Source organism: Oncorhynchus masou, chromosome 24 (assembly GCF_036934945.1).
Source record: "Oncorhynchus masou masou isolate Uvic2021 chromosome 24, UVic_Omas_1.1, whole genome shotgun sequence".
Taxonomy (NCBI): domain Eukaryota; kingdom Metazoa; phylum Chordata; class Actinopteri; order Salmoniformes; family Salmonidae; genus Oncorhynchus; species Oncorhynchus masou.
This window is the reverse complement of record NC_088235.1, coordinates 110917567-110942574: the sequence shown is the minus strand read 5'-3', so window position 1 is coordinate 110942574 and position 25008 is coordinate 110917567. Positions and strand designations below refer to the sequence as shown.

At 42.6% G+C, this 25008-nt stretch overlaps 2 protein-coding genes across 2 annotated transcripts; one reads left to right on the top strand and one right to left on the bottom strand.

Annotated features, from left to right (window-relative positions):
• Positions 1-135: 135 nt before the first annotated feature.
• LOC135511516 (E-selectin-like) lies at positions 136-4180 on the bottom strand. The gene is made up of 7 exons (XM_064933006.1): positions 4069-4180; positions 3227-3622; positions 2922-3113; positions 2492-2683; positions 2136-2306; positions 443-584; positions 136-145 (listed from the first exon to the last, which is right to left on the bottom strand). Exons 1-7 carry the CDS (start codon positions 4178-4180, stop codon positions 136-138), a joined length of 1215 nt encoding a protein of 404 aa, XP_064789078.1.
• Positions 4181-8573: 4393 nt separating this feature from the next.
• On the top strand, positions 8574-23900 carry scyl3 (SCY1-like, kinase-like 3). Its single transcript, XM_064936152.1, has 13 exons — positions 8574-8862; positions 9426-9642; positions 10366-10551; positions 10736-10849; positions 10951-11007; positions 11110-11236; positions 18474-18663; positions 18907-19046; positions 20694-20875; positions 21178-21349; positions 21454-21624; positions 21715-22439; positions 23128-23900. Exons 2-13 carry the CDS (start codon positions 9478-9480, stop codon positions 23191-23193), a joined length of 2295 nt encoding a protein of 764 aa, XP_064792224.1. The 5' UTR covers positions 8574-8862; positions 9426-9477; the 3' UTR covers positions 23194-23900.
• Positions 23901-25008: the final 1108 nt, after the last annotated feature.

Genomic DNA, 25008 nt, shown 5'->3' with positions numbered 1-25008 from the left:
GTAGAAGATAAGGGACTTCTTCTGTGTTTACCTTTCTGTCTCATTCGTTTGCAGAGCCACGCGGCCAGAAACAGGACAAATAATAACACAGCGCCCCATGCTGCCAGGCATAGGATAGTGCAGTTCATTGGAGTCTCAGGTGTGGCTGAAGGAAACAAGAAAACAGTCAAACAATCTGAATCAACTGATCGGTCACATTACTGACTTCTACCCTCTCAAAAATGGTCCAATTTTGGTAGCCCCCTTATGTAGGATATGCATTCATGATGCATTCATAAAGCCTTTATAACCACTACATAAGACATACTTTGTTCTGATGACCAGCGAATATCCAGTTTTGTTGTCTCACAGAATATTCAGTTTGATTCTGTCTCACAGAGAGAGTAACAGAGGTTATAACATACCTGTGCAGGTAGGTGTTTCAGCGCTCCACTCCCCTGACCATGAACACTGCATGTTTGGGGCCCCCTGGTGATCGTAACCCTCATCACAGCTGAAGTTGCAGACAGAGCCCCAGGGATGTGAGGGGGCCTCACAGCTAACCTGACCCCCCAGAGGAACCACAGGAGAGGGGCACTGGACAGCTGAGAGAAGGACACAGTGGTTAGTATATAAAAACACCACAAAAGGAAACAAACCGTTGTGGATGAAATAAGGAAAATGATTGTCGTTGGAGAGCTCATGTGTGTGGCAGACATCCATAAGGAGATAAGACCAATAGGTAAAATGGATGCCCGCATGACTGCAACTCACTTTGGATTAAAGCACCTACTAAAAGGTGTATATATACATATAATATTGAGTTACCCCCCCCCTAGGAGTTGCCCTCAGAACAGCCTCAATTCGTTTGACATGGACTCTACAAGGTGTCGAAAGCATTCCACAGGGATGCTGGCTCATGTTGACTCCAATGCTTCCCACAGTTGTGTCAAGTTATCTGGATGTCCTTTGGGTGGTGGACCATTCTTGAAACACGGGAAACTGTTGAGCGTGAAATACCCAGCGGCGTTGCAGTTCTTGACACATTCAAACCGTTGCGCCTGGCACCTGCTACCATACCCCATTCAAAGGCACTTAAATATTTTGTCTGCCCCATTTACACCCTCTGAATGGCAAACATACACAATCCAATTGTCTTAAGCCTTAAAAATCCTTATTTAACCTGTCTCCTCCCCTTCATCTACACTGATTGAAGTTGATTCAACAAGTGACATCAATAAGTGATCATGGCTTTCACCTGGATTCACCTGGTCAGTGTTTGTCATGGAAAGAGCAGGTGTTCTTAATATTGTGTACACTCGGGCTGAGTATAACCTCTCACTTCACCTCCTCTCCATTTAAACTCAGTCTATACTGTTTTAGTATCGTGTGTAAATGTGTAAATTGACTGAGTTAAAACAGAGAGGAAGAGGCGAAGTGAGAGGTTTTACTCAGCCCAAAATCTGTCCATGAAAATAAGCCCATGAAGTGAGGAATTTTAGTACGAAGGTCAATGAGATGGTGTCGAATTTGGTCAACAACAAAATGTCATTGCTAATTTGCTACGTGAGGCTTATTTGATAGAATTGAAGTTTCGTAATGTTATGTTTATGGCCCTGGTAGTTTGGGCTCCTGAGTGGGGCAGCGGTCTAATGCACTGCATCTCAGTGGAAGAGGCATCCCTGCAGTCCCTGGTTTGTATCCAGGCTGCATCTCAGTGGAAGAGGCATCACTGCAGTCCCTGGTTTCTATCCAGGCTGCATCTCAGTGGAAGAGGCATCACTGCAGTCCCTGGTTCGTATCCAGGCTGCATCTCATCCGGCTGTAATTGTGAATCCCATTGGGCGGCAGACAATTGGCCCAGCGTTGTCTGGGGTAGGCCGTCATTGTAAATAAAAAATTGTTCTTAACTGACTTGTCAAGTTAAATAAATACATGTTGTTTTACGAATGCATTGATATGAGTGGACGCACATGGCATTTCAGCAACTTTGAGAAAAATGACTTAATATTGGACATGTTTTTCCATTGTTAGAGTGGTCTTGTTAATTAAGAGTTGTCAATATAGACAATGGTTTAAATTGATTTAAAAACTCTTGTCAATACAGACAATGGTTAAATGGTTAAAAATGCAAAAAAGTTTGTCCTGTCCTTCACAGTGTGGTATCTCCTCACTCCACTCAGCAGCTGATGTGCAGGTCAGCGTGATCGCCCCCTTGAGGAGATAACCCTCAGAGCAGTTAAAGTTACAGCTGCTTCCATAGGTGAAGTCTTCTCCACAGCTGATAGCGCCATCCTGTGGCTGCTGGAGGGTAGGGCAGCTTACAGCTGCAAGACAGAGTGGTGCAGTGGTCAGAGACAATTCTACTGTCACACAATTACACAACTCTATTTGCCCTCCTAGATATTTCTGAATGGAAAATGTCCTGTGTCATTCATATATTTATAGCAACTACAGTTGATGTAACATGTTATGGGGGCTACGTTTACAGATATCCAGAACCTGTACACACCAATACACTGCGACTGTGAGTCGTTCCACTGTCCCGAGGCTCCACACTGCAGGGTAGCAGAGCTGGAGGCCAGCCTCTCATAGCCCTCCTCACAGGTAAAGGTACAGGTGGACAGGTAGCTGAAGGAGCCCAGGGGATGGGAGCAGGCCATGGAACCCTTCCCAGGTTCGTACAGCTCACTGCATAAGACCACTGGGGAGGAGAGGGCAGATCGTAATACATGACTAAATGTGCCACGATGAAGTCATTACTCAAGATACACAACAACTGAAATACAGGAGGTCTAAGATGGCATACTGGTATAAAGACCGATAGCAAGACACTGAAGTAATTCAAAGACAGTACAAATCAAAAGTTTATGACAAATTGTAGCCATTTTTTATTCTCTATTTAGTCCTTCCAGAACAGGTTTATAAGAGGATATACTTACATTCACAGGTGGGAGGCTGTTCTGACCATGATTCTGAGGCTGTGCATCTCACAGGCCCGGAGCTGCTCAGCTGGTACCCCTCTTCACAGGAATACTGACACGTCGAGTCAAAGGAGAAATTCCCATTGGGGTGAGAGCAACGGACACTGGCATTAGCAGGGACAGTGACCTCCTCCATCTTACATTCAACAACTGCCAACAGAGGAAAACAGGCAAAGAGTTACAATGAAGAGAACATTGAGTGTGATAACAGTTGGCTTCATACTACCTGTATTAGATATTTGGACTATATCATCCTTGCTTACCGTGTTCACACTGCTCTCCGTAGAAGCCCTCAGAGCATTTACAGCGGTGGCTGTTGATGGTCTCCACACACTCTCCATGGTAACATGAGTCGCTCTGACACGAGGCTGTGAAGCACAGAGCCGTCTTCTTCTTCATGCACGACTCATCGTTCCACTTCCCTGTGTCCTTCTCTCTCTTGATGTACATCTCCACACAGTCCTCGTTGTTCCCCCCGTTGTTGGGTTCCCCGTCTGCCCAGTTCTCTGCCTCTTTAGTCAGGGTCTTATTGGTCCCCACCCAGGTCCACACGTCGTCCACCTTACGGATCCCTATCCAGTAATAGTTGGTCTGCCTGGGCAGGATGCTGTTAACAGAAGGTGACTGGCAGATCGGGTGTTGTATGTGGAGGATGAGGGCTGCAGTAGATATCTCAGATTGGGGGGAGTGAAGCCTTAGAGGGTTTTTATAAATGATCAACAACCAGTGGGTCTTGCGACGGGTATACAGTGATGTCCAGTGTACAGAAGAGTGTAGTGATGTGTCCTATAAGGAGCATTGGTGGCAATAAAGCATTTCACGGTCTACAGTTGTAAAGTCTACAGTTGTTGTATTCAGCGCATGTGACAAATACAGTTTGATTTGATTTGAAATCTGATCGCCAAATGGTAAAGTACATCTAGCCACTCGAGAGCACCCTTACCTTCCAATCTATAAATTATGTCCCCGTAATCTAGCATGGGTAGGATGGTCATCTGAATCAGGGTTAGTTTGGCAGCTTGGTTGAAAGGAGTGATTACGATAGTCTAGATTTAACTTTAGCCTGCAGCTTTGATATGTGCTGAGAGAAGGACAGGGTACCTACCTTCTAGCCATACTTCCACATACTTGTATGAGTTGACTACCTCAATCTCTAAACCCTCATAGGTAGTAATCACACCTGTGGGGAGAGGGGCATTCTGCTTACCAAACCACATGACCCTTTGTTTTGGAGGTGTTCAGAACAAGGTTAAGGGTAGATAAAGCTTATTGGACACAAAGAAAGCTTTGTTGTAGAGCATTTAACATAGAATCCGGGGAGGGGCCAGCTGAGTATCAGACTGTATCATCTGCATATAAATGGATGAGAGAGCTTCCTACTGCCTGAGCTATGTTGTTGATGTAAATTGAGAAGAACGGGGCCTAGGAACGAGACTTGGGGTACTCCCTTGGTGACAGGCAGTGGCTGAGGGAGGGGAGCCCCATCGCCAATAAGAAAACTTATCATAATGACAAATTGGATCAATGTTATTCTAATGATAAAACCTAGGCCTACCTGATTCAATGCAGATGTTTTTGTCCAACTGACAGGTTACTGAAATTTATTCAAACTGCATACTATAGTAATTTATCACATTTATATACTTTTTTCAATCAATGAAATCCACCAAACTTTTGCTATAAGTGATGCAAGATCTTCTCCAATGACAACAACCCATTACGCTGTTAATTTGGCCTATAATGATCACATTATTGACAGTGGTGGAAAAAGTACCAAATTGTCATATACTGTAGTAAAAGTAAAGATACCTTATTAGAAAATGACTCAATTAAAAGTGAAAGACACCCAGTAAAATACGACTTGAGTAAAAATCTAAACGTTGTTGGTTTTAAATATACTTTAGTATCAAAAGTAAATGTAATTGCTAAAATATACTTCAAATATTAAAAGTAAAAATCATTTAAAATTCCCTATATTAAGCAAACCAGACAGCACCATTTTTAATTTGTTTTTAATTTACAGATAGCCAGGGGTACTCTCCAACACTCAGACATAATTTACAAATGAAGCATTTATGTTTAATGATTCCGCCAGATCAGAGGCAGTAGAGATGACCAGGGATGTTCTCTTGATAAGTGCATGAATTTGACAATTTTCTTGTCCTGCTAGCCATTCAAAATGTAATAAGTACTTTTGGATGTCTGGCAAAATGTATGGAGTAAAAAGTACATTATTTTCTTTAGGAATGTGGTAAAGGAAAAGGAAAAGTTGTACAAAATATAAATAGTAAAGTACAGATACCCCAAAAAACTACATAAATAGTACTTTAAAATAGTTTTACTTAACTACATTACACCACTGATTATTTATTGACATGTTTGTTTTTGAACTAATTAATTTGCTAACTGTGGTTAAAATAATCTAAAACTGGTTGGCAATGCCCATAGACCAAACGCACGGTGAAATGAAACCCTCAATACTAGATTGAGCCAACATTCAGTGAGATTGCAGAGCGCCAAATTCAAATACAGAAATACTCATTATAAAAATTCAGAAACTATACAATATTTTACATAGGTATAATTAAAGATTAACTTCTTGTGAATCCAACCACGTAGTCAGATTTCAAAAATGCTTTACGGCAAAAGCATACTTTACAATTATTTGAGAACATAGCCCAACAGACAAATCATTACAAACAGTAACCAGCCAAGTAAAAGAGTTACACAAGTCAGAAATAGAGATAAAATGAATCACTTACCTTTGATGATCTTCATATGATTGCACTCAGAAGACATTTATTTATTCAATAAATGTTCCTTTTGTTCAATAAAGTCTCTCTTTATATCCGAAAACCTCCGTTTTGTTTGCACGTTTTCTTCAGTAATCCACAGGCTCAAACGCAGTCACAACAGGCAGACAAAAAAAATCCAAATTGTATCCGTAAAGTTTATAGAAACATGTCAAACAATGTTTATATTCAATCCTCAGGTTGTTTTTAGCCTAAATAATCGATAATATTTCAACCGGACAATAACGTTGTCAATATAAAAGGTAAACAAGAAAGGCACTCTCTCGGTCGCGCGCATGAAAAAGCTCTGACACGGCAGGGTCCACTCATTCAGACTGCTCTTACTCCCTAATTTTTCAGAATACAAGCCTGGAACAATTTCTAAATTCTGTTGACATCTAGTGGAAGGCATATGAACTGCAATTTGAGTCCTAAGTCAATGGATACTGTAATGGCATTGAATAGAAAACTACACACAAAAACAATCAAACTTCCTGAATGGATTTTTCTCAGGTTTTCACCTGCCAAATCAGTTCTGTCATACTCACTGACGTTAGTTTAACAGTTTTGGAAACTTTACAGTGTTTTCTATCCAAATCTACTAATTATATGCATATCCTATCTTCTGGGCCTGAGTAGAAGGCAATTTAATTTGGACACGCTTTTCATCCAAAATTCCAAATGCTGCCCCCTACCCTAGAGAAGTTTTAACAGCTTCTCTCCTCAAGCCATACGACTGCTGAACAATTAATTAAATGGCCACCCTGACTATTTACATTGCCCCCCCTCCCTCTTTGTTTTTACACTGCTGCTACTTGCAGTTTATTATCTATGCATAATCACTTTACCCAAACCTACATTAATTTTTTATTTTTACGTTTATTTAAGTAGGCAAGTCAGTTAAGAACAAATTCTTATTTTCAATGACGGCCTAGGAACAGTGGGTTAACTGCCTTGTTCAGGGGCAGAACGACGATTTTTACCTTGTCAGCTCGGAGATTCATGTACAATTTACTTTGACAAACCTGTACCTCTGCACATTGACTCGGTACCGGTACCCCCTGTATATAGCCTCATAATTGTTATTTTATTGTGTTAATTTTTATTTTTTAAAATGTACTTTAGTTTATTTTGTAAATATTTAATTAACTCTATTTCTTGAACTGCATTGTTGGTTAAGGGCTTGTAACTAAGCATTTCACTGTAAGGTTATATTCGGCGCACATGGTAAATAAAATTGGATATGATTTGATTTCCACCACCATTCATGTTCGTGGCTAATGCTACTTCCTGATGTTGCGCGTTCAGCCAGGGTAAACAGACTCTGCAAAGTGATTGGCTGAACGAGATGCGCACCATCCAGGACTAGCATTCCTAGGCATTAGACACTTTAGCATGGAGGTGCATGTTAGTAGGAAAGTAGGAAATCGATTCATTTGCAGCCTTAATGGAGAATGTTTTAGGAAAGGACTCAATATCGCTATCTGCCTGCCTTTGGCCTGTGGGCTGGGAAACTACAGCCCTCAGGGGCCAGAGTGAGTGTCACACTTCCCCCCCATCCCTAGCAAACATAGCTGAATAAACTATACTGAACAAAAATAAACGCAACATGCAACAATTTCATTTTTTTTATCGAGTTACAGTTCATATAAGGAAATCAGTTAATTCAAATAAATTAATTAGGCCCTAATCTATGGATTTCACATGACTGGGCAACGGTGCAGCGATAGGTGGGCATAGGCCCACCCACTGGGGAGCCAGGCCAAGCGAATCAGAATGAGTTTTTCCCACAAAAGGGCTTTATTACAGACAGAAATACTCATCAGCTGACCGGGTGGCTGGTCTCAGACAATCCCGCAGGTGAAGAAGCCGGATGTAAGGGTCCTGGGCTGGCGTGGTTACACCTGGTCTGTGGTTGTGATGCCGTTTGAATGTACTGCCATATTCTCTAAAATGTCATTGGAGATGGCTTATGTTAGAGAAATTAACATAAAATTATCTGGCAACAGCCCTGGTGGACATTCCCGAAGTCAGCATGCCACTTGAACACTCCCTCAAAACATGAGACATCTGTAGCATTCTATTGTGTGACAAAACTGGACATTTTCTATGGCCTTTTATTGTCCCCAGCACAAGGTGCACCTATGTAATGACCATGCTGTTTAATCAGCTTCTTGATATGCCACATCTTGGCAAAAGAGAAATGCTTACTAACAGGGATGTAAACTTATTGCTCCACAAAATTGGAGAGAAACACACTTTCTGTGTATGTATGTATTATTTCTGGGGTCTTTTATTTCACTTCATGAAACATAGGACCAACACATTACATGTTGCGTTTATATTTTTGTTCAGCATAATCTCATTCCAAACTGAAGACTCATGATTAGTTGATCATTGGAGTCAGGTGTGTTAGCTGGGGCAAAAGTGTGACACCAATCAGGGCTTCGACGACTGGAGTCGGCAATGCCTCATGTCAAAAAATAAATAATGCATAGCCCGCTGCTATTGCAGCCATAAAGGTGTATAAATGATTGCAGTTAGGTAACGTAGCGTAATATGTTGCGTTCTACCTGCGTTTTCTCGCACCACTATGGCATTGACCATTTGTATTGATAAAGAGGGTAACGTATTTTGATGTTGTTACATCATACGGATTTAATCAACAAATGCCACACGATACCAAATGAAAGAACTGTTTAGAACCACTATAATTATTTTATAGTCACGTATTCGTGATTGTTCAAACGACAATTCATATTTTGATTCTGATGCCCGGTCCGCCTGCCACTGGCTTCTATTTAATGGTTTCGTCCTAATCTTTGACAGGAAGAGCCGGTTGTTTACAGTTGGTACACAGGAAGCGATTTATTTGCTTCACGTTAAAGTTAAACACCGAATATCTTCTTCATTGTTAAATACGTGGATTGCTAACCTATTGGCAATTGACATTATATGTATATATATATTAATATACATGTTTGTGTCTATGACTGAAGACCAAGTGACAACCAATGCGATGACTACTTTTAGCAAGGCTAGCTTGCGAGCGTAGCCATCTAACTTAGCTGGCTGTCCATACGTAGAAGTGGCACTCAACCAAACAGGTAACACACACTTCGATGTGACATTAACACTACTGATACTGGGTACACTACGTTATTTCATTGCTACCTAGCCATTTGTATCGCTAACAAAAAACTAAGATGATTAGGTTAGCTAGTAGCTAGCTAGCCAGGTGTAAACACCTTTTGCTTTCCGAGTTCCATTTTGCTGTATTTGCTCTGCTTGACACGAGTCTAAGGGGCTGGTTAGCGTGACCTAGTTTAATCAACAGCATTCAACCATGTCAGCAAGCCAGATGTGTATCACTTAACATACAGATACTAGTTAGCCACGCTGCCTCGCTAGCGAACTATCTGTCATGATGATGATTTTTTTGATCATTTGATTTATTTTAAATTAGGAACTATTGATTATGGTTTAGATAAATGATTTAATATATGTGAACTTGATACTGAATTTGCACTTTTGTACTTTGTATAGTTTATTTAATGATGTTGATGTGCTTCTGATGGTGTTCAATGTCTGTTTTTATGTGGTGAAGCTGAAGAAAAATGTCCACAATGTGGACAAAGTTTTTCTAATTCTATTTTAAATCACTCTACAGTGTGATCATCAGGCACTGCGTCCCGAACAACCGCATTGAGGGGTGAGCGACCATGGGCGCGGAGAGCAGCGCTATGCGGAGCATCATCTTGGAGGAACCGCTCCTAACCCTGCCCTCAGGGCTGACCATGTACTCTGCCGTGCTCCAGGATGGCAAGCCGGCTTCTGTGTTTGTTCACAAGCAGGGCAACGAAGACAAAGTCAACAAAGCTGCTAAGGTAAACACATATGGTATCTATAAAACATTTCTTCCAGACAGAGTATGGCATCACCCATGCGAGTGACACAGCCGTCTGATTGTTGCCTGGGTACCAGCCTGTTTAGCTGTCATTCCACTCTTTGCCACTTCTTGTCATGCCATGTTTAGCGTGAGAAGGAGCAGAATTTTGAAAAGGCGCAACGCTCGCTTACAATTATTCAAGCAACTAAGTGGAATGTTAGCACAAACAGACTGGATTTCTCCAGGCTAGTCACATTTGGGCAAGGCATCACCAGTGTCTGTCTGCTGCCCTGGCTGTATTATATCCTCATGATAAATGGTCACTTGAATTGGTCTGAGCCTTGTTGCGTTATATTTAAGCCCTAGCAGACAGTCTCATCCAGAGTGACTTACAGTATGTGTGACATGCTGCTACTCGTGATGTGAGGCTACTGGAGGGCAATGATGCTCCCTTGTGTATGTAGCTGCCATTACCAAGGAAATCACTTGCCATCCCTTTTCTTGAGTGTGGTATTGTGAAAAAACAAAACATCAATGTGATAAGGAAGCACAGCATTACAAGGGATAAGGCTACATCCACATCCCTCCAGCCTCTCCCCTCCTGTCCTGTACTGCCTTTTATCACCTGAAGAAATGATAGTTTTACATTCATCCTACGTTGTACAGGAGTGAGCTGCTGGAACAAAATAAGAGCCATTAATGAATTTTTGGTTCCCTGTAGCACCTGAAGACCCTGAGGCACCCGTGTCTGCTGCGTTTCCTGTCATGCTCGGTGCAGGACGGAGGTATCCACCTGGTGACGGAGCGTGTGCAGCCCCTGGAGCCCTTGCTGGACAGCCTGACTCCGGAGGAGTTGTGTGCAGGCATCTATGACCTGCTACAGGCCCTGATTTTCCTGCATGAGAGGGTAAGGAACACACACACAGGCAGACACTATTAATGAAGAATCCCTGCAGGCATATACATTTTATTCTATAAGACCGAAGTGGTGGACGGGAACGTTTTAACATTTAAACTCTCTCACATGATTCTGCGCTGTTCAGTATTACAGTTCTCATTTCTGTTATAACATGTCTTCTTTCTCCCCTCAGGGAAAATCGAGCCACAACAACGTCTGCATGTCTTCTGTGTTCGTAAGTGAAGATGGCCATTGGAAGCTGGGGGGGATGGAGACTGTCTGCAAGTTCGCTGAGGCTACCCCAGAGGTGACTGACAATTCAGCTGGAAAGAACTAATCTACTTTCCATCACTATTGTCTGTGGTTATTGTAAGTGTTTTTAAAGTTCTATTCTATTGTCCACCTCAGTTTCTCAGCACCATTCAGAATGTGAGGGAGGCCAGTACTGTTCCTCCGGAGGAACGGGTAAGGTTAACAGACCCATCACTGTTTAACATTGTTTTATTATTGGTAATTATAGGTAATTATGCAGTCTTAGTTTTTAATTTCTAAAATCATTCTTTGCAGGTGGAAGGCTTTAAAACGCTGCCAGATAAGCACGCACACTCTCGAGACTGCTTCTCCTTTGGAATGATGGTGGAAACCCTCATCCCTCTCCTGAATTTGAAAATAAATGATTCTCTCAATGGCTATGGTGAGTGGAGAAGCCTCAACTAGATTGACTGTTGGAACATTCCATTCAAACCTTGAACAGAACACTTGTACAATAGGATGGAATGGCTTTTTTTTTCTTATAGAAGTTAACATTATGCTTGATAATCTCAGACTTTGTGACGCTCTCTTTCTCCTTTGCCTGGTCTTTTCGTCCCCTCATCCTCCATGTCCTCTCTCTTCCTGCCAAACCTCTTCTCTCTCTCCCCACATTGAGTGTCCAAAACATTAGGAATCACCTTCCTAATACTGAGTTGCACCTCCCCATTTTTACTTCAGAACAGCCTCAATTTGTTGGGGCATGGACTCTACAAGTTGTTGAAAGGGTTCCACAGGGACACTGGTCCATGTTGACTCCAATGCTTCCCATAGTTGTGTTAAATTGGCTGGATGTTCTTTGGGTGGTGGACCATTCTTAATACACAGGAAACTATTGAGCGTGAAAAACCCAGCAGCGTTACAGTTGTTGACACAAACCAGTGTGCCTGGCACCTACATTTCACCCTCTGAATGGCACACATACCCAATTTATGTCTCAAGGATTAAAAATCATTATTTAACCTGGCTCCTCCCCTTCATCTATACTGATTTGAAGTGGATTTGACAAGTGACATAAGGGATCATGGCTTTCATCTGGATTCTCTGACCCTACAAGGTCCGGAGCCTGCTGGTTTTCTGTTCTGCATGATAATTAATTACACCCACCAGGTGTCCCAGGTCTAAATCAGTCCCTGATTAGAGGGGAACAATGGAAGAACTGCAGTGGAACTGGCTTGGCGGTCCAGGGTTGATGTTGAGAGGTCTATGTCATTGAAAGAGTTGCTAATGTTTTGTACACTCTGTATTAGGGCTGACCCCAATTAGTCGACTTGTCAATTGTTTGATCGTTAGGCTGTTGGTCGACCAAGATTGTTTTTAGTCGAGCAGTAATATATATTTTTATTTATTTGCGCCCATCTCAGTGAACTAATCCATTGTGGTGGCCGAGACTAAAGGCCAATTTACGCTTGATCCGAATATGTGGTCGGAGGGTGTGATGCAAATGCGGAGTCTCCCAAATTTTGTAACAATGCGGAGGGCTCTATATAGCTTCGCATTGACATGATTAGTTGGGTGCGGTACATCCTGTATAAACACAAGCTCACTTCCTTGACAACTGCTCTTTTGACAACGGCTCTGCAAAGCGCAAGCAGTATGAATTAGAGGTCGACCGATTATGTTTTTTCAGCGCCGAAACCGATTTTATTGGAGGAACAAAAAAGCCGATACCGATTAATCGGCCGATTTTGTTTGAGTTATTTGTCATAATGACAATTACAACAATACTGAATGAACACTTATTTTAACTTAATATAATACATCAATAAAATCAATTTAGCCTCAAGTAAATAATGAAACGTGTTAAATTTGGTTTAAATAGTGCAAAAACAAAATGTTGGAGAAGAAAGTAAAAGTGCAATATGTGCCATGTAAGAAAGCTAACGTTTAAGTTCCTTGCTCAGAACATGAGAACATATGAAAGCTGGTGGTTCCTTTTAACATGAGTCTTCAATATTCCCAGGTAATACATTTTAGGTTGTAGTTATTATAGGACTATTTCCCTCTATACCATTTGTATTTCATTAACCTTTGCCTATTAGATGTTCTTATAGGCACTTTAGTATTGCCAGTGTAACAGTATAGCTTCCACCTCGCTCCTCCCTGGGCTCGAAACAGCAACACAACGACAACCGCCACCATCGAAGCAGCGTTACACATGCAGAGCAAGGGGAACAACTACTAGAAGGCTCAGAGCGAGTGACGTTTGAAACGCTATTAGCGCACGCTAACTAGCTAGCCATTTCACTTCAGTTACACCAGCCTCATCTCGGGAGTTGATAGGCTGAAGTCATAAACAGCACAATGCTTGACGCACAACGAAGAGCTGCTGGCAAAACGCACTAAAGTGCTGTTTGAATTCATGTTTACGCGCCTGCTTCTGTCTACCACCGCTCAGTCAGATACTTAGATACTTGTATGCTTGTATGCTCAGTCAGATTATATGCAATGCAGGACATGCTAGATAATATCTAGTAATATCATCAACCATGTGTAGTTAACTAGTGATTATGATTGTTTTCTATAAGATAAGTTTAATGCTAGCTAGCAACTTACCTTGGCTTACTGCATTCGCGTAACAGTCTCCTTGTGGAGTGCAACGAGAGAGCGGCAGGTCATTATTGTGTTGGACTAGTTAACTGTAAGGTTGCAAGATTGGATCCCCCATGCTGACAAGGTGAAAATTTGTCGTTCTGCCCCTGAACGAGGCAGTTAACCCACCTTTCCTAGGCCGCCATTGAAAATAAGAATGTGTTCTTAACTGACTTGCCTAGTTAAATAAAAGGTATAAAAATAATTCAATTTCTTTTTAAATCGGCAAATTGGCGCCCCAAAATACCGATTTCCGATTGAAAATTAGGGCAGATTTTCAAGTTAATCGGCCATTCCGATTAATCGTATGAATACGACAGCAGAAATCAGGGTATCACAGTAAATGCTGCATGGCCAATGCTGATGTTGGATAGACTATGCGCCCAGATGCACAATGCACTTCTCTCTCCAGAATGTGCCTTCTCCCGCCGATTTGTGCACATTCGTTGTTTCATAACTTCATTGTGTTAATTGTTTGCGTTTTGATTAGTGTATATCAATTCCCTGTTACTACGTTTACCATTAATGCATATTAATTTCCAATCTATAATGTTTTTGTTACTTCGGTTATGGTAATTTTGTTTAATGCATTCAAAATTATTATTCCAGTCTTCGCGTTCTCATTGTCTGAGTGGACACATTGTTTGTGAAGGTCGCAACCTATGCTACACTAGTGAGAAACAAGTTTTGGTTGATTTGATTTGTTTTCCTCAGTTTTAGTCGTTTGTTTGGTTCGCTCCTGTCATTGTTGAGTAAGGATGTACATTCATAGAAGTAGGCCTACAGGTTACCTGGTCTACGTGCAAATTCAGGTATCTGATAGTGTTTCTGATGGGCTAAACGTACCACCACTAATGACCTGTGGAGCTTCTCTAAGTAATGTTTTCTTCACCTCAAACAGCAAGTAAACAAAGTCTGTTTTTTACATCCATTGAGAATGACAATAGTTCCTCAATGTATCTGAAAATCTTTCCAGCTCTCTCCTTTTAGATAACCACACAGTGTGAAAGGGTCATGCTCTGATTCAATGGAAGTCATAAAATAGGCCTACCTGATGACTTCATATCAGTGCTTGACTTGTACTCATTTTGGGTGCTGGTACTGTTTTATATGTAGGTGCAGGATCTCCACAATACTTTTGAGCTAATATTCTATAAGTGGAACAGAAGCTCAAGCAGTAGAACATTTGAGGTGCTGGTACTCAGCTCCGGTGAGCTCCCCAATTTCTCCCAAGTTGAACACTGCTTCTTGTCCCTTGCACAAATAGCCTACAGCTCTGTCTGTCCTGAGCTCACTGGTGCAGGAAACTGAGGGCCCAGAATATTTTATAGTTTATGCAATGTTGCAAATTTGCTACAGCAAGCTTCAGGCCAGACCCATGTTAAAATAGTTGATAGTGTTTCAAGTTCGTTGCGGACAGGCCATGGTGTAGCCGATTGAATATTTTTTTATCAGGATATTTTCTACCTGCAGGCCTCAACCATTTTTTTTTTTATTTGTTGGCTTTATGTAGGCTATTTTTACATAGTTGGCAAGGACAATATAAGTTAGTTTTTGGATAGAATTTGGATTAACCGGGACCTCCCACTGCATCACAGTGCTAGCTGTGTCACTAGAGATTCTGAGTTTGAGTCCAGGCTCTGTCGCAGCTGGCCGTGACCGGCCACGGGGTGGTGCATGATTGGCCCAGCGTCGTTAGGGGAAGGTTTGGTCGGCAGGGATGTTCTTGTCCAATAGCGACTCCTGTGGCGGGCCGGGTGCAGTGCACACTGACTCGGTCATCAGGTGTATGGTGGTTCGTCCGACACATTGGTGCAACTGGCCTCCTTGTGTCAAGAAGCAGTGCGACTTGGTTGGTTGTATTTCGGAAGACGTATGGCTCTCGACCTTCGCCTCTCCCGAGTCCGTACGGGAGTTGCAGCGATGAGACAAGACTGTAACTTCCACTTGCTCCCCAATTTCGTGGTATCCAAAAGGAGTTAAAAATCAATTAAATATTAAGAATTTTGATTAACCCCATGACAATGATTTTGTGACAACAACATTATAAATGAAACTTTCACAAATGTGCATATGACCGTCATAACTGGCACGCAGATCGGTAGAAATGGTAAGATAAATTGGTATTCAAAATGAGAGGTTGCCGACTCCTCGTAGCCAATTACCGGCAACTTCAGGAGAGTAATGGTAGAATCTGCAAAAGCCAGCAGGAGCGAGAGGAGAATGGTTGGTTCAGGTTGTTTATTTAAAAAAAAAAAAAATCTAGATTTCTGGCATCCTCTTGAGGCATTTGTCTTATTTCATCAAACCGTAAGCTTAGAGCATCAGACAAGCTCAATCCAGATATTTGATTTGATTAGAACACTATACATATGGAAAAATATGTTTCAAAATTCCGACCAATCGTGTGGTTGACAGAACTGGCATTTACTCCTGAGGTGCTTACCTGTTGCACACTCCTACCACTAATTATTATTTGACCCTGCTGGTCATCTACGAAAGTTTGTTCTTCAAGATGTTCAATCTGGCCTTAATGGCTTGTACTCTTAGAGATGAAACGGTATGAACATTTCATATCACGATTATAGATACCAAAATAATCCGTAGTATCGCGGGAGTGTTAATTAAAGTGCTGGAATTGTTTGAAAAGTACTGATACAGTTTTATATTGAAAACCAACTAACAAAATCAGCAGCACTGTGCACTTTTTGTGTAAAAACATTAAAGATGGCACCATGTGGCCATGAAATGTACAAGTTTATTTAGTGCAGGTTTTAATGAACACAACCTTAAGTAAGCAAATCAAATGTGCACATAAAAGCAAAGCAATGTGGATGTAAGAACAACACAACCATATGTCAACACAACCATATGTCAACACAACCATATGTCAACACAACCAACACAACCATATGTCAACACAACCATATGTCAACACATCCAACACAACCATATGTCAACACATCCAACACAACCATATGTCAACACAACCATATGTCAACACATCCATATGTCAACACATCCAATACAACCATATGTCAACACATCCAATGTACAGATGTTGACATTAAAATAACACAAAATATATAATCAAATCAACAGCACTGATTGTATGCATGTTCTCTCCTTCATGAGGAAATCAGGTGCTGCTGGCCTAACATCCTGTATGTATGCATCTTCGTTCACTTGAGATTGAAATGTAAAAAATGGCTGCATATTTACTGTCCGGTTTAAGTAATGATCTGCGAGGGGAGACGATGTGCCCGCTGGCACTGAACACTCTCTCTCTCTGACGGCACGCTGGTTGCTGGGATGCACAAAAGCTTCCTGGCAAGGTGAGGCAGCTCTGATGCATGGCCCCTCCACCACACCAGTGGATCCTCTTCTGCTGGAATGGGAGGCAGAGACGGGTAGATCTCCTCTTTCACTCTGTCTTCTGGGGTGGTCGGAATGTTGTGAGCTTCTGGGAAGAACTGTGTTTCCAGGCCGTTTGATTCCAGTTGCCAGTCTGGGAGTGAGCTAATGGATAGTGAAGCTGCTTGTAGGGTTGAACCCCCCCCCCCCCCCCCCCCCCCCTGCTTTCATTGGTCCAGGGGTCAGTATTTGCAGCAAACCCATGTGCCTTTTTTTTGAGCCAAACTTTTTCCAACATCTGCTTTAACCTGGCTGTACAGGTTTGGGATTTCAGTCTTGGGAGATAAAGTTTGATGCCAGGCCTCTCAACAATTTGAAATGGCGCCGTGTCCTTTGCAATGTTATATGATAGAGCTGCAGTGAGGTCTTGAGTATGTTTTGATGTGGGTCTATAAGCAGCCTGTCTTTTAAATGCTTGTAGAAGTGTCTGTGTTACAGCTGTAGATGAGGATGGATCAGTAGCATCACTGGGTTTGCCTGCTGCACACCTACTCTGTAAACAAGGGAATAGCAAATCTATTATTACATTATAATTATTATTCACATCTTCTGTGTTGCATTTGAGTATATGCAATGACCCATCCATGCACAATTTTGCATAAATACAAATGAGTCTTAAGACAGTGATAGTAATTGCAATGAGCCCAACAATTGACACAGGAGTCGTGTGTGTGTGTGTGTGTGTTTCTCCTGTTGGAACTCTTTTACAACCAAGTCCACGTCTGATGGATTTTAAATTAACAAAATATGTTGGTTGTGTGACTAAACTACATAACGTGTTATTGTGTGCAATCGGCAAATAGTCTGCAGACAGACGACACACACGACACGCAGCAGAACAACGCGTAGTGTTTTTACAAAGAACAGGTAACACTGAACGCTTCAGTTTACGTTATTGACAAGCTATTAGCAAGTTAGATAAACCATGACATTTTCCCCCCATTCCGAAGTTCCTGCATTGAGCTAAAGGTTAACTTCCCTTGCATTCACTAAGGTGGTGGTCACAAAGGTCACCCTGTTTGCATGTTCTGCAGACGGGGTGACCCTCTTCGATTTTTAAGTTTCCCTCAGCACTCTTGTAAAAGCCAAAATACTATCACACTTCATATTTGGTCCTCTTAGAAGGAAAATCTCCCGAATGCTGTCCCTGCCTTCTGACATGTTTTCACGCAAAACAAAACCCACGTTACCTGCTACGCCTGCGTCATGCAACTTTTGGTTGATGCTGGACAGTATTTACCGTGAGTTTGACAAACTGTGGTAATCAAACACGGTTTTAATGATAATTTTTAACATTGAAAACAGTAATACTAGCTGTCTCCACCCGGTACAGCCCGAAGAAGACTCTGGTACAGCCACCCCTCAGAGCCTGGTTCCTCTCTAGGTTTCTTCTTATGTTCCTGCCTTTTTTCTAGGGAGTTTTTCCTAGCCACTGTGCTGCTACATCTGCATTGCTTGCTGTTTTGGGTTATAGGCTGGGATTCTGTATAAGGTTTGTGACATCGGCTGACGTAAAACATTGAAAGGGCTTTGTAAGTACATGTTGATTGATTTAAAAGTGCAGACTGTCAGCTTTTTTAATTTGAGGGAACTCTCTGTATCGTCTCTTTCTGCAGTCTCCGAAGAGTTATCAGGCAGTCTGAAGAGGACTCTCCAAGCAGGCCTGTTGACCTCTGACCCCTTGTCTCGGCCCTCTCTCAGCTCCCTACTCACTCACGACTTCTTCAGAAATGACTTTCTGGAGGTCATGAATTTTCTGAAGAGCCTGACCCTGAAGGCAGAGGAAGAGAAGAATGAATTCTTTAAGTGAGTGAGTGACTGTGTGCCTCTTTAATTAAACTGTTTTTAGTGATTTGTCAGTGACAGCTCTGCCTTTGTCATCGTTCCTACTATGGGCTGACCCTGTAAAACCACATTTCACCCCACCTACCCGGTGTATGTGACAATACATTGTTATCTTTTGTATTATTAATTTCCTCATACAAAATGTCTGCCAATGAACTTGTTACTGTCTGAGCCCACAGAAAGTATTCTCTGTCTGTTTGGCAGGTTTCTGTTGGACCGGGTGCAGAGCCTGCCAGAGGAACTGATCGCAACACGTCTTGTTCCTAAACTCCTCAATGGGATGGTGTTTGCTGAACCCACTGCTGTGAAGAGCTTTCTGCCTCACCTCTTAAAGCCAAACAAGGGTTTGTCTTTGTTTTTAAATTATTATTATTATTATTGGCTATTTATCACCCATGTGGAGCACTCTGGATCAATGACAAGCCACCTGGGTCTTCTAACTCTCAACAGTAAATTGAGACGCCAACTGATAAAATAAAATAATTGCTCATCCCAGTGTTATGGCTTCACGTCCCCTGCTATATTGTGGATCGACAGTTACCAGTCTAACAGATCAGAGGGTGTTCTTTAATGGAAGCCTCTCCAACATAAACCAGGTAGTCAGGCATCCCCCCCCCGGGGCAGCTTGCAGGCACCCCCCTCCAGGGCAGCTGTCAGGGTTCCCCCCCCCAGGGCAGCTGTCAGGCAAATTGAGTGGCGTGAGGTGCCTAAACTGCTTAGAGTAACCCTAGATTGTAAACTGTCGTGGTCAGAACATTGATACAACAGTAGCTAAAATGGGGAGAAGTCTGTCCATAATAAAGCGACGCTCTACCTTCTTAACAACACTATCAGCACAGGTCCTAGTTTCTGCCTTAACAACATTATCAACAAGGCAGGTCCTACAGGCCCTAGTTTCTACCTTTTTAATTTTACCTTAATTTAACTAGGCAAGTCAGTTAAGAACAAATTCTTATTTTCAATGACGGCCTAGAAACAGTGGGTTAACTGCCTGTTCAGGGGCAGAACGACAGATTTGTACCTTGTCAGCTCGGGGATTCGAACTTGCAACCTTTCGGTTACTAGTCCAACAACACTCTAACCACTATGCTACCCTGCCGCCCCAAGGCAGGTCCTACAGGCCATAGTTTCTACCTTCTTAACAACACTATCAACAAGGCAGGTCCTACAGGCCCTAGTTTCTACCTTCTTAACAGCACTATCAACAAGGCAGGTCCTACAGGCCCTAGTTTTGTCACACCTGGACTACTGTTCAGTCGTGTGGTCAGGTGCCACAAAGAGGAACTTAAGAATTTAAATAGGCTCAGAACAGGGCAGCACGGCCGGCCCTTGGATGTACACAGAGCTAATATTAATGTCAATCTCTCCTGGCTGAAAGTAGAGGAGAGATTGACTCCATCACTACTTACCTATTTGTGAGTAGTATTGACATGTTGAATGCACCGTGTTCTGTTTTTAAAACATTTTTTAAATCAAGTTTCAAGTTTATTCAAGGGATTACACACAAAAAATCAAATCAAATTTTATTTGTCACATACACATGGTTAGCAGATGTTAATGCGAGTGTAGCGAAATGCTTGTGCTTCCAGTTCCGACAATGCAGTAATAACCAACAATTCCTAATCTGTCTTATACACAGTGTAAGGGGATAAAGAATATGTACATAAGGATATATGAGTGAGTGATGGTACAGAGCAGCATAGGCAAGATACAGTAGATGGTATCGAGTACAGTATATACATGTGAGATGAGTATGTAAACAAAGTGGCATAGTTAAAGTGGCTAGTGATACATGTATTACATAAGGATGCAGTAGATGATATAGAGTACAGTATATAGGTATGCATATGAGATGAATAATGTAGGGTAAGTAACATTATATAAGCTAGCATTGTTTAAAGTGGCTAGTGATATATTTACAACATTTCCCATCAATTTCCCAATGAATATATTTGACCAGATTTCTAATTTCAATCTGTCTGTGTTGACAGATTGTGGTGGGAGTGAGGAGTGCCTCCTGTCTGTCTCTCTCTACAGAAAACATGTGGTTCCTCAGCTGCTGAAGCTCTTCAAGGTCAACGAGGAACACGTCCGGATGGTGCTGCTGGCTCACATTCACGTCTACGCTGAGTGTTTCTCCCAAGATGAGCTAAAAAACCAAATCCTACCTCAGGTCAGACAAACACCCTTTTCATATTTGCTGATGTTACTGACTGGTATTGAAGCCAGGTTGTCCATTTGCTACACAACTGTTACCCCACTGATGTGAACCTGATTATTAGGGGTCTCCGGAAAGTTACTTACCAGATGTGTGGTTCACCTCCCATAACTTTATTCAGAAACATTATACGGTAATGCAAATGTTGGAACCACAGACATGTTCTGTATATTTTGTCTTTGCTGGGGTTTGCCTTGTATGTTTTGAAAACACTGTTTCAATTAAAGATATCTTCCTCCCTCCCTTGTAAACTGCAGGTGTTGCTTGGAATGAGAGACACAAATGATTCTCTGGTTGCCATGACGCTGCAGAGCCTGGCTGTGCTGGTGCCGTTGCTAGGTGCCCAAGTGGTGGTGGGTGGGGAAAGGACCAAGGTGTTCAAACGCACCAGGCCCAACTTCACTAAGTCTACAGAGGTCACCCCAGAAAGTAAGAAACACATAAGATAACGCTTATCTTTTTTTGATTTCATATAACTGCAGTGCTGCTAGTCATAGTTCCCCTACAAAACAATTCCTCCTTACCTTCTCTAGCCTCTCCAGTTCACATAGTTGGAGGGTCCCATCCCCAGATTGCCCAGCCCTCGAAGGTCCTGAGTCTGTTCCCCAAACCGGTAGCAGTGAGAGGGGGTCTGGTCCTGGGGAACATAGACAGCCTTCAGGCCAGAGAGACCTCCAGGATATACTCCCTGCCACCCAAATCAGGTAAGGAAGTAATACTGAGAACCTTACCTCTTCCAATTCACTCACATTCAGTGGTTGAAGCTTATACCAGTCATCTGGCCCTTATTCCAGGTAGTAGTAGAGAGATCTCTCTACCCCTGAACGGCTTCAGCAAAAACGAGGAAGAGGAGTCCTCCTACAGTCCCGACCAGCCAGAAAGGCCAGAGGGCCGGAGTCAGGCTGAGGACTGGCCAGATTGGAGTGACCCAGAGGAGGGGGAACAGGTCCAGACACACATCCAGGCCTCAGACAGAACGCGGGATAAAGAGGAGGAACCATGGGACAAAGACACAGAGCCCACGTTTGACCTCTCCCCCACTGCGCCCATACCAGACCCTGTCGTCCTAACCGCACCACCACCCCCCCTCAACCTGACGGCCGAGCCCCTGCGAGGGGGGTCCAAACCCCTCAAACTGAGCTATAACCTCAAGGCCTTAGAGAGGAAGACAACGGTAACGTCTTCCTGGGACAACGGCTGGGGGCAGGAAAAAGAACCGCAACCTAACGACGAGCCCAGGCCCAAGCTGCACACCGCACGCAAGGATGGCGGCACGAGGGTTCTGGGAGAGGAGTTCACCATCGAGGTGAAGAGGAAGCAGGAGAGAGACCCGGAATTGGACTTCTTTGCAGACATGGAGCCGGACATTAAACTATCGTCTGCTGTAGCTCTGCTGCTGCCTGTGAAGAGCAATGCTAGTGATACTGGGCTGCTCAGAGCCGCACCGTCAGAACACACTGAGCCATCTGTTGACACACTAACACTCCCCGCCAAGTTCGCAGCTGCTGACCAGACGGAGGTGAGTCCATATGACAGAAACAAAGTACTACTATTCTCTGTTGCTAGGTAGGTGCAGGGTCCGTTGTGTACCACTGGATCACTTTAAAAAGCAATCCAGGTCTTTCATCAGGCCCTCGCCGGGATATTCACAGAATCCAGGGTTTGAAATGTGATTTTTAAAGTCAAACGGCTAAGAATTCCAGTACTGATTTTGTCTGGTGCCTCCCCAGTGATTGTTTTTTTTTTTAAGTCTGTTTCCCCAACGATGCACATTATTGAAGCCCCTTGTAAACACACCTGATTTAACTGGTCATCTAATCATCAAGCACTGCGAGTTGAATCAGGTATGTTTGTCTGGGGCTATAACAAAAATGTTTGCTGTTGGAAAACTGGTTTAAGTGAAAGACAATTTTATTGCGTTTTATGGCAGTTGAGCCTGTTTTTTTTGTTGATAGTCAAAATACAAAGAATTCCAGTAGTGATCTTTCTGGTTCCTCCCCTAATGTGTAGGTGAAAGGCAGCCAATATATGGCATTTCTGCATGTAAATGAACCAGTTACATTTTCAGGCAACCAACATAATACTCCTGACTTGCCCAATGGGCAAGTGCCTTTCAGAATGTAATGTCAATCCCATGTACTATAAAGGAAAGTTCCTGCTTCATGAGTGGCCATGTTAATTAATCTCTGTATTCCTTTATTTTACAGACGGAAGCAGAAGGCTGGGAAGAAGGAGATGACCTTAACTGGGGAGAGGATGAGAACGCCTGGTGATTGACAGTTACCTGGCTGGATCTATTACTCAGACATGTTGCAGAGACTTACATGTTGCTGGTTAATGCAGCACTTCTCTATTTCCAGGATGCGCCTCTCCTTAACCAGCCAATCAGAGAACTGGATCACCTGCACATCCTGTTCTAAACCGTTATCATGAAGTAATATTGCTAATGAAAAATAAATGTGATGGGATGTGAGACACACTGAGGAATACATTTTACAATTGAGATTTTAATCAGAGTTTTCAGATGGTTAATGATCCATCCTGTTAAGGAATTATATCTATGGAACTTGACTTTTGTACTAGAATGATGTGAGAGGGGACTCTTTGGGATTGTTACCAGCTAGACTGGGGCAGCAGACCGACCTTGGGAATCCTTCATCATAGTTTGCCAAAATGTCATCCACTAAACTTAGTGGACTGTTTTAATTCTAGTTTTGTGCCAAACATTTCTCATCTGGCAGTTTAATTTGATGACTTTTTGAGAGAGGGAACCATCAAGTCTTTCCTTGCTTCCTGAGAATTTTCAAATTTCTCCAATACTCCTCGCGTCCCTCTGAGGAGAGCATGCAAGGAATTGAGGAAAAGACTTGATAAACCCCTGGAGAGACGTTAGATTTATTTTTGGGGGGGGTGGAAATAGACTTTGAATGAAAGATTTGACTATTTGTATCTTTCTGGTGGAATAAAAAGTTTAATGACACGTCTGATTTTACGGCTCAGTTGTCTGACAAGTCTAATAGTGTCTGGATGGAAGTCTGACAAGCCTAATAGTGTCTGGATGGAAGTCTGACAAGCCTAATAGTGTCTGGATGGAAGTCTGACAAGCCTAATAGTGTCTGGATGGAAGTCTGACAAGCCTAATAGTGTCGGGATGGAAGTCTGACAAGCCTAATAGTGTCGGGATGGAAGTCTGACAAGCCTAATAGTGTCTGGATGGAAGTCTGACAAGCCTAATAGTGTCGGGATGGAAGTCTGACAAGCCTAATAGTGTCGGGATGGAAGTCTGACAAGTCTAATAGTGTCTGGATGGAAGTCTGACAAGCCTAATAGTGTCTGGATGGAAGTCTGACAAGCCTAATAGTGTCGGGATGGAAGCGGCGCACGGTTAATTTAACTGCCTTGTTCAGGGGCAGGATGACTTTACCTTGCCAGCGGTGTTTAAATCTTAGCAACCTTTTGGGTTACTGGCCCAACGCTCTAACCACTACCTGCCGCCCCAAACGCTGCGTTTACATCCCAGTGCTCAGCTTCACTTGCACCGCGTGACATTTGCTAACAGTAAGAAGAAACTGTCTGATTTAAAGTGAAAGCAACTAGATATTTACAGGCAAAAGCAAAACAATCCCAAGCTTTTTAATGGACCATGTCTAATTTGATTTTTTGAATTTTACCTTTATTTTACTAGGCAAGTCAGTTAAGAACAAATTCTTATTTTCAATGACGACCTAGAAACAGTGGGTTAACTGCCTGTTCAGGGGCAGAATGACAGCTTTGTACCTTGTCAGCTCAGGGATTCGAACTTGCAACCTTTCGGTAACTAGTCCAACGCTCTAACCACTAGGCTACCCTGCTGCCCCAGTACTGAGCTATCTTGATTTCCCAGTTCAAGCACATGATTCAATTGCTCTTTCCTGCCTTGTCTTATCCTATGAGTGGCTACAATGGACCTAGATTAAATTATACCATTCTGCAGCTTCACTTGCAATATTGTCTGATTGAGAACTAGTGAATTTGTGCTGTAGAGGTCCACAGGATGGTAATGTCACATTCACCAGCAGAGGGCGATCATGAACCTCTTGTCAATCCAG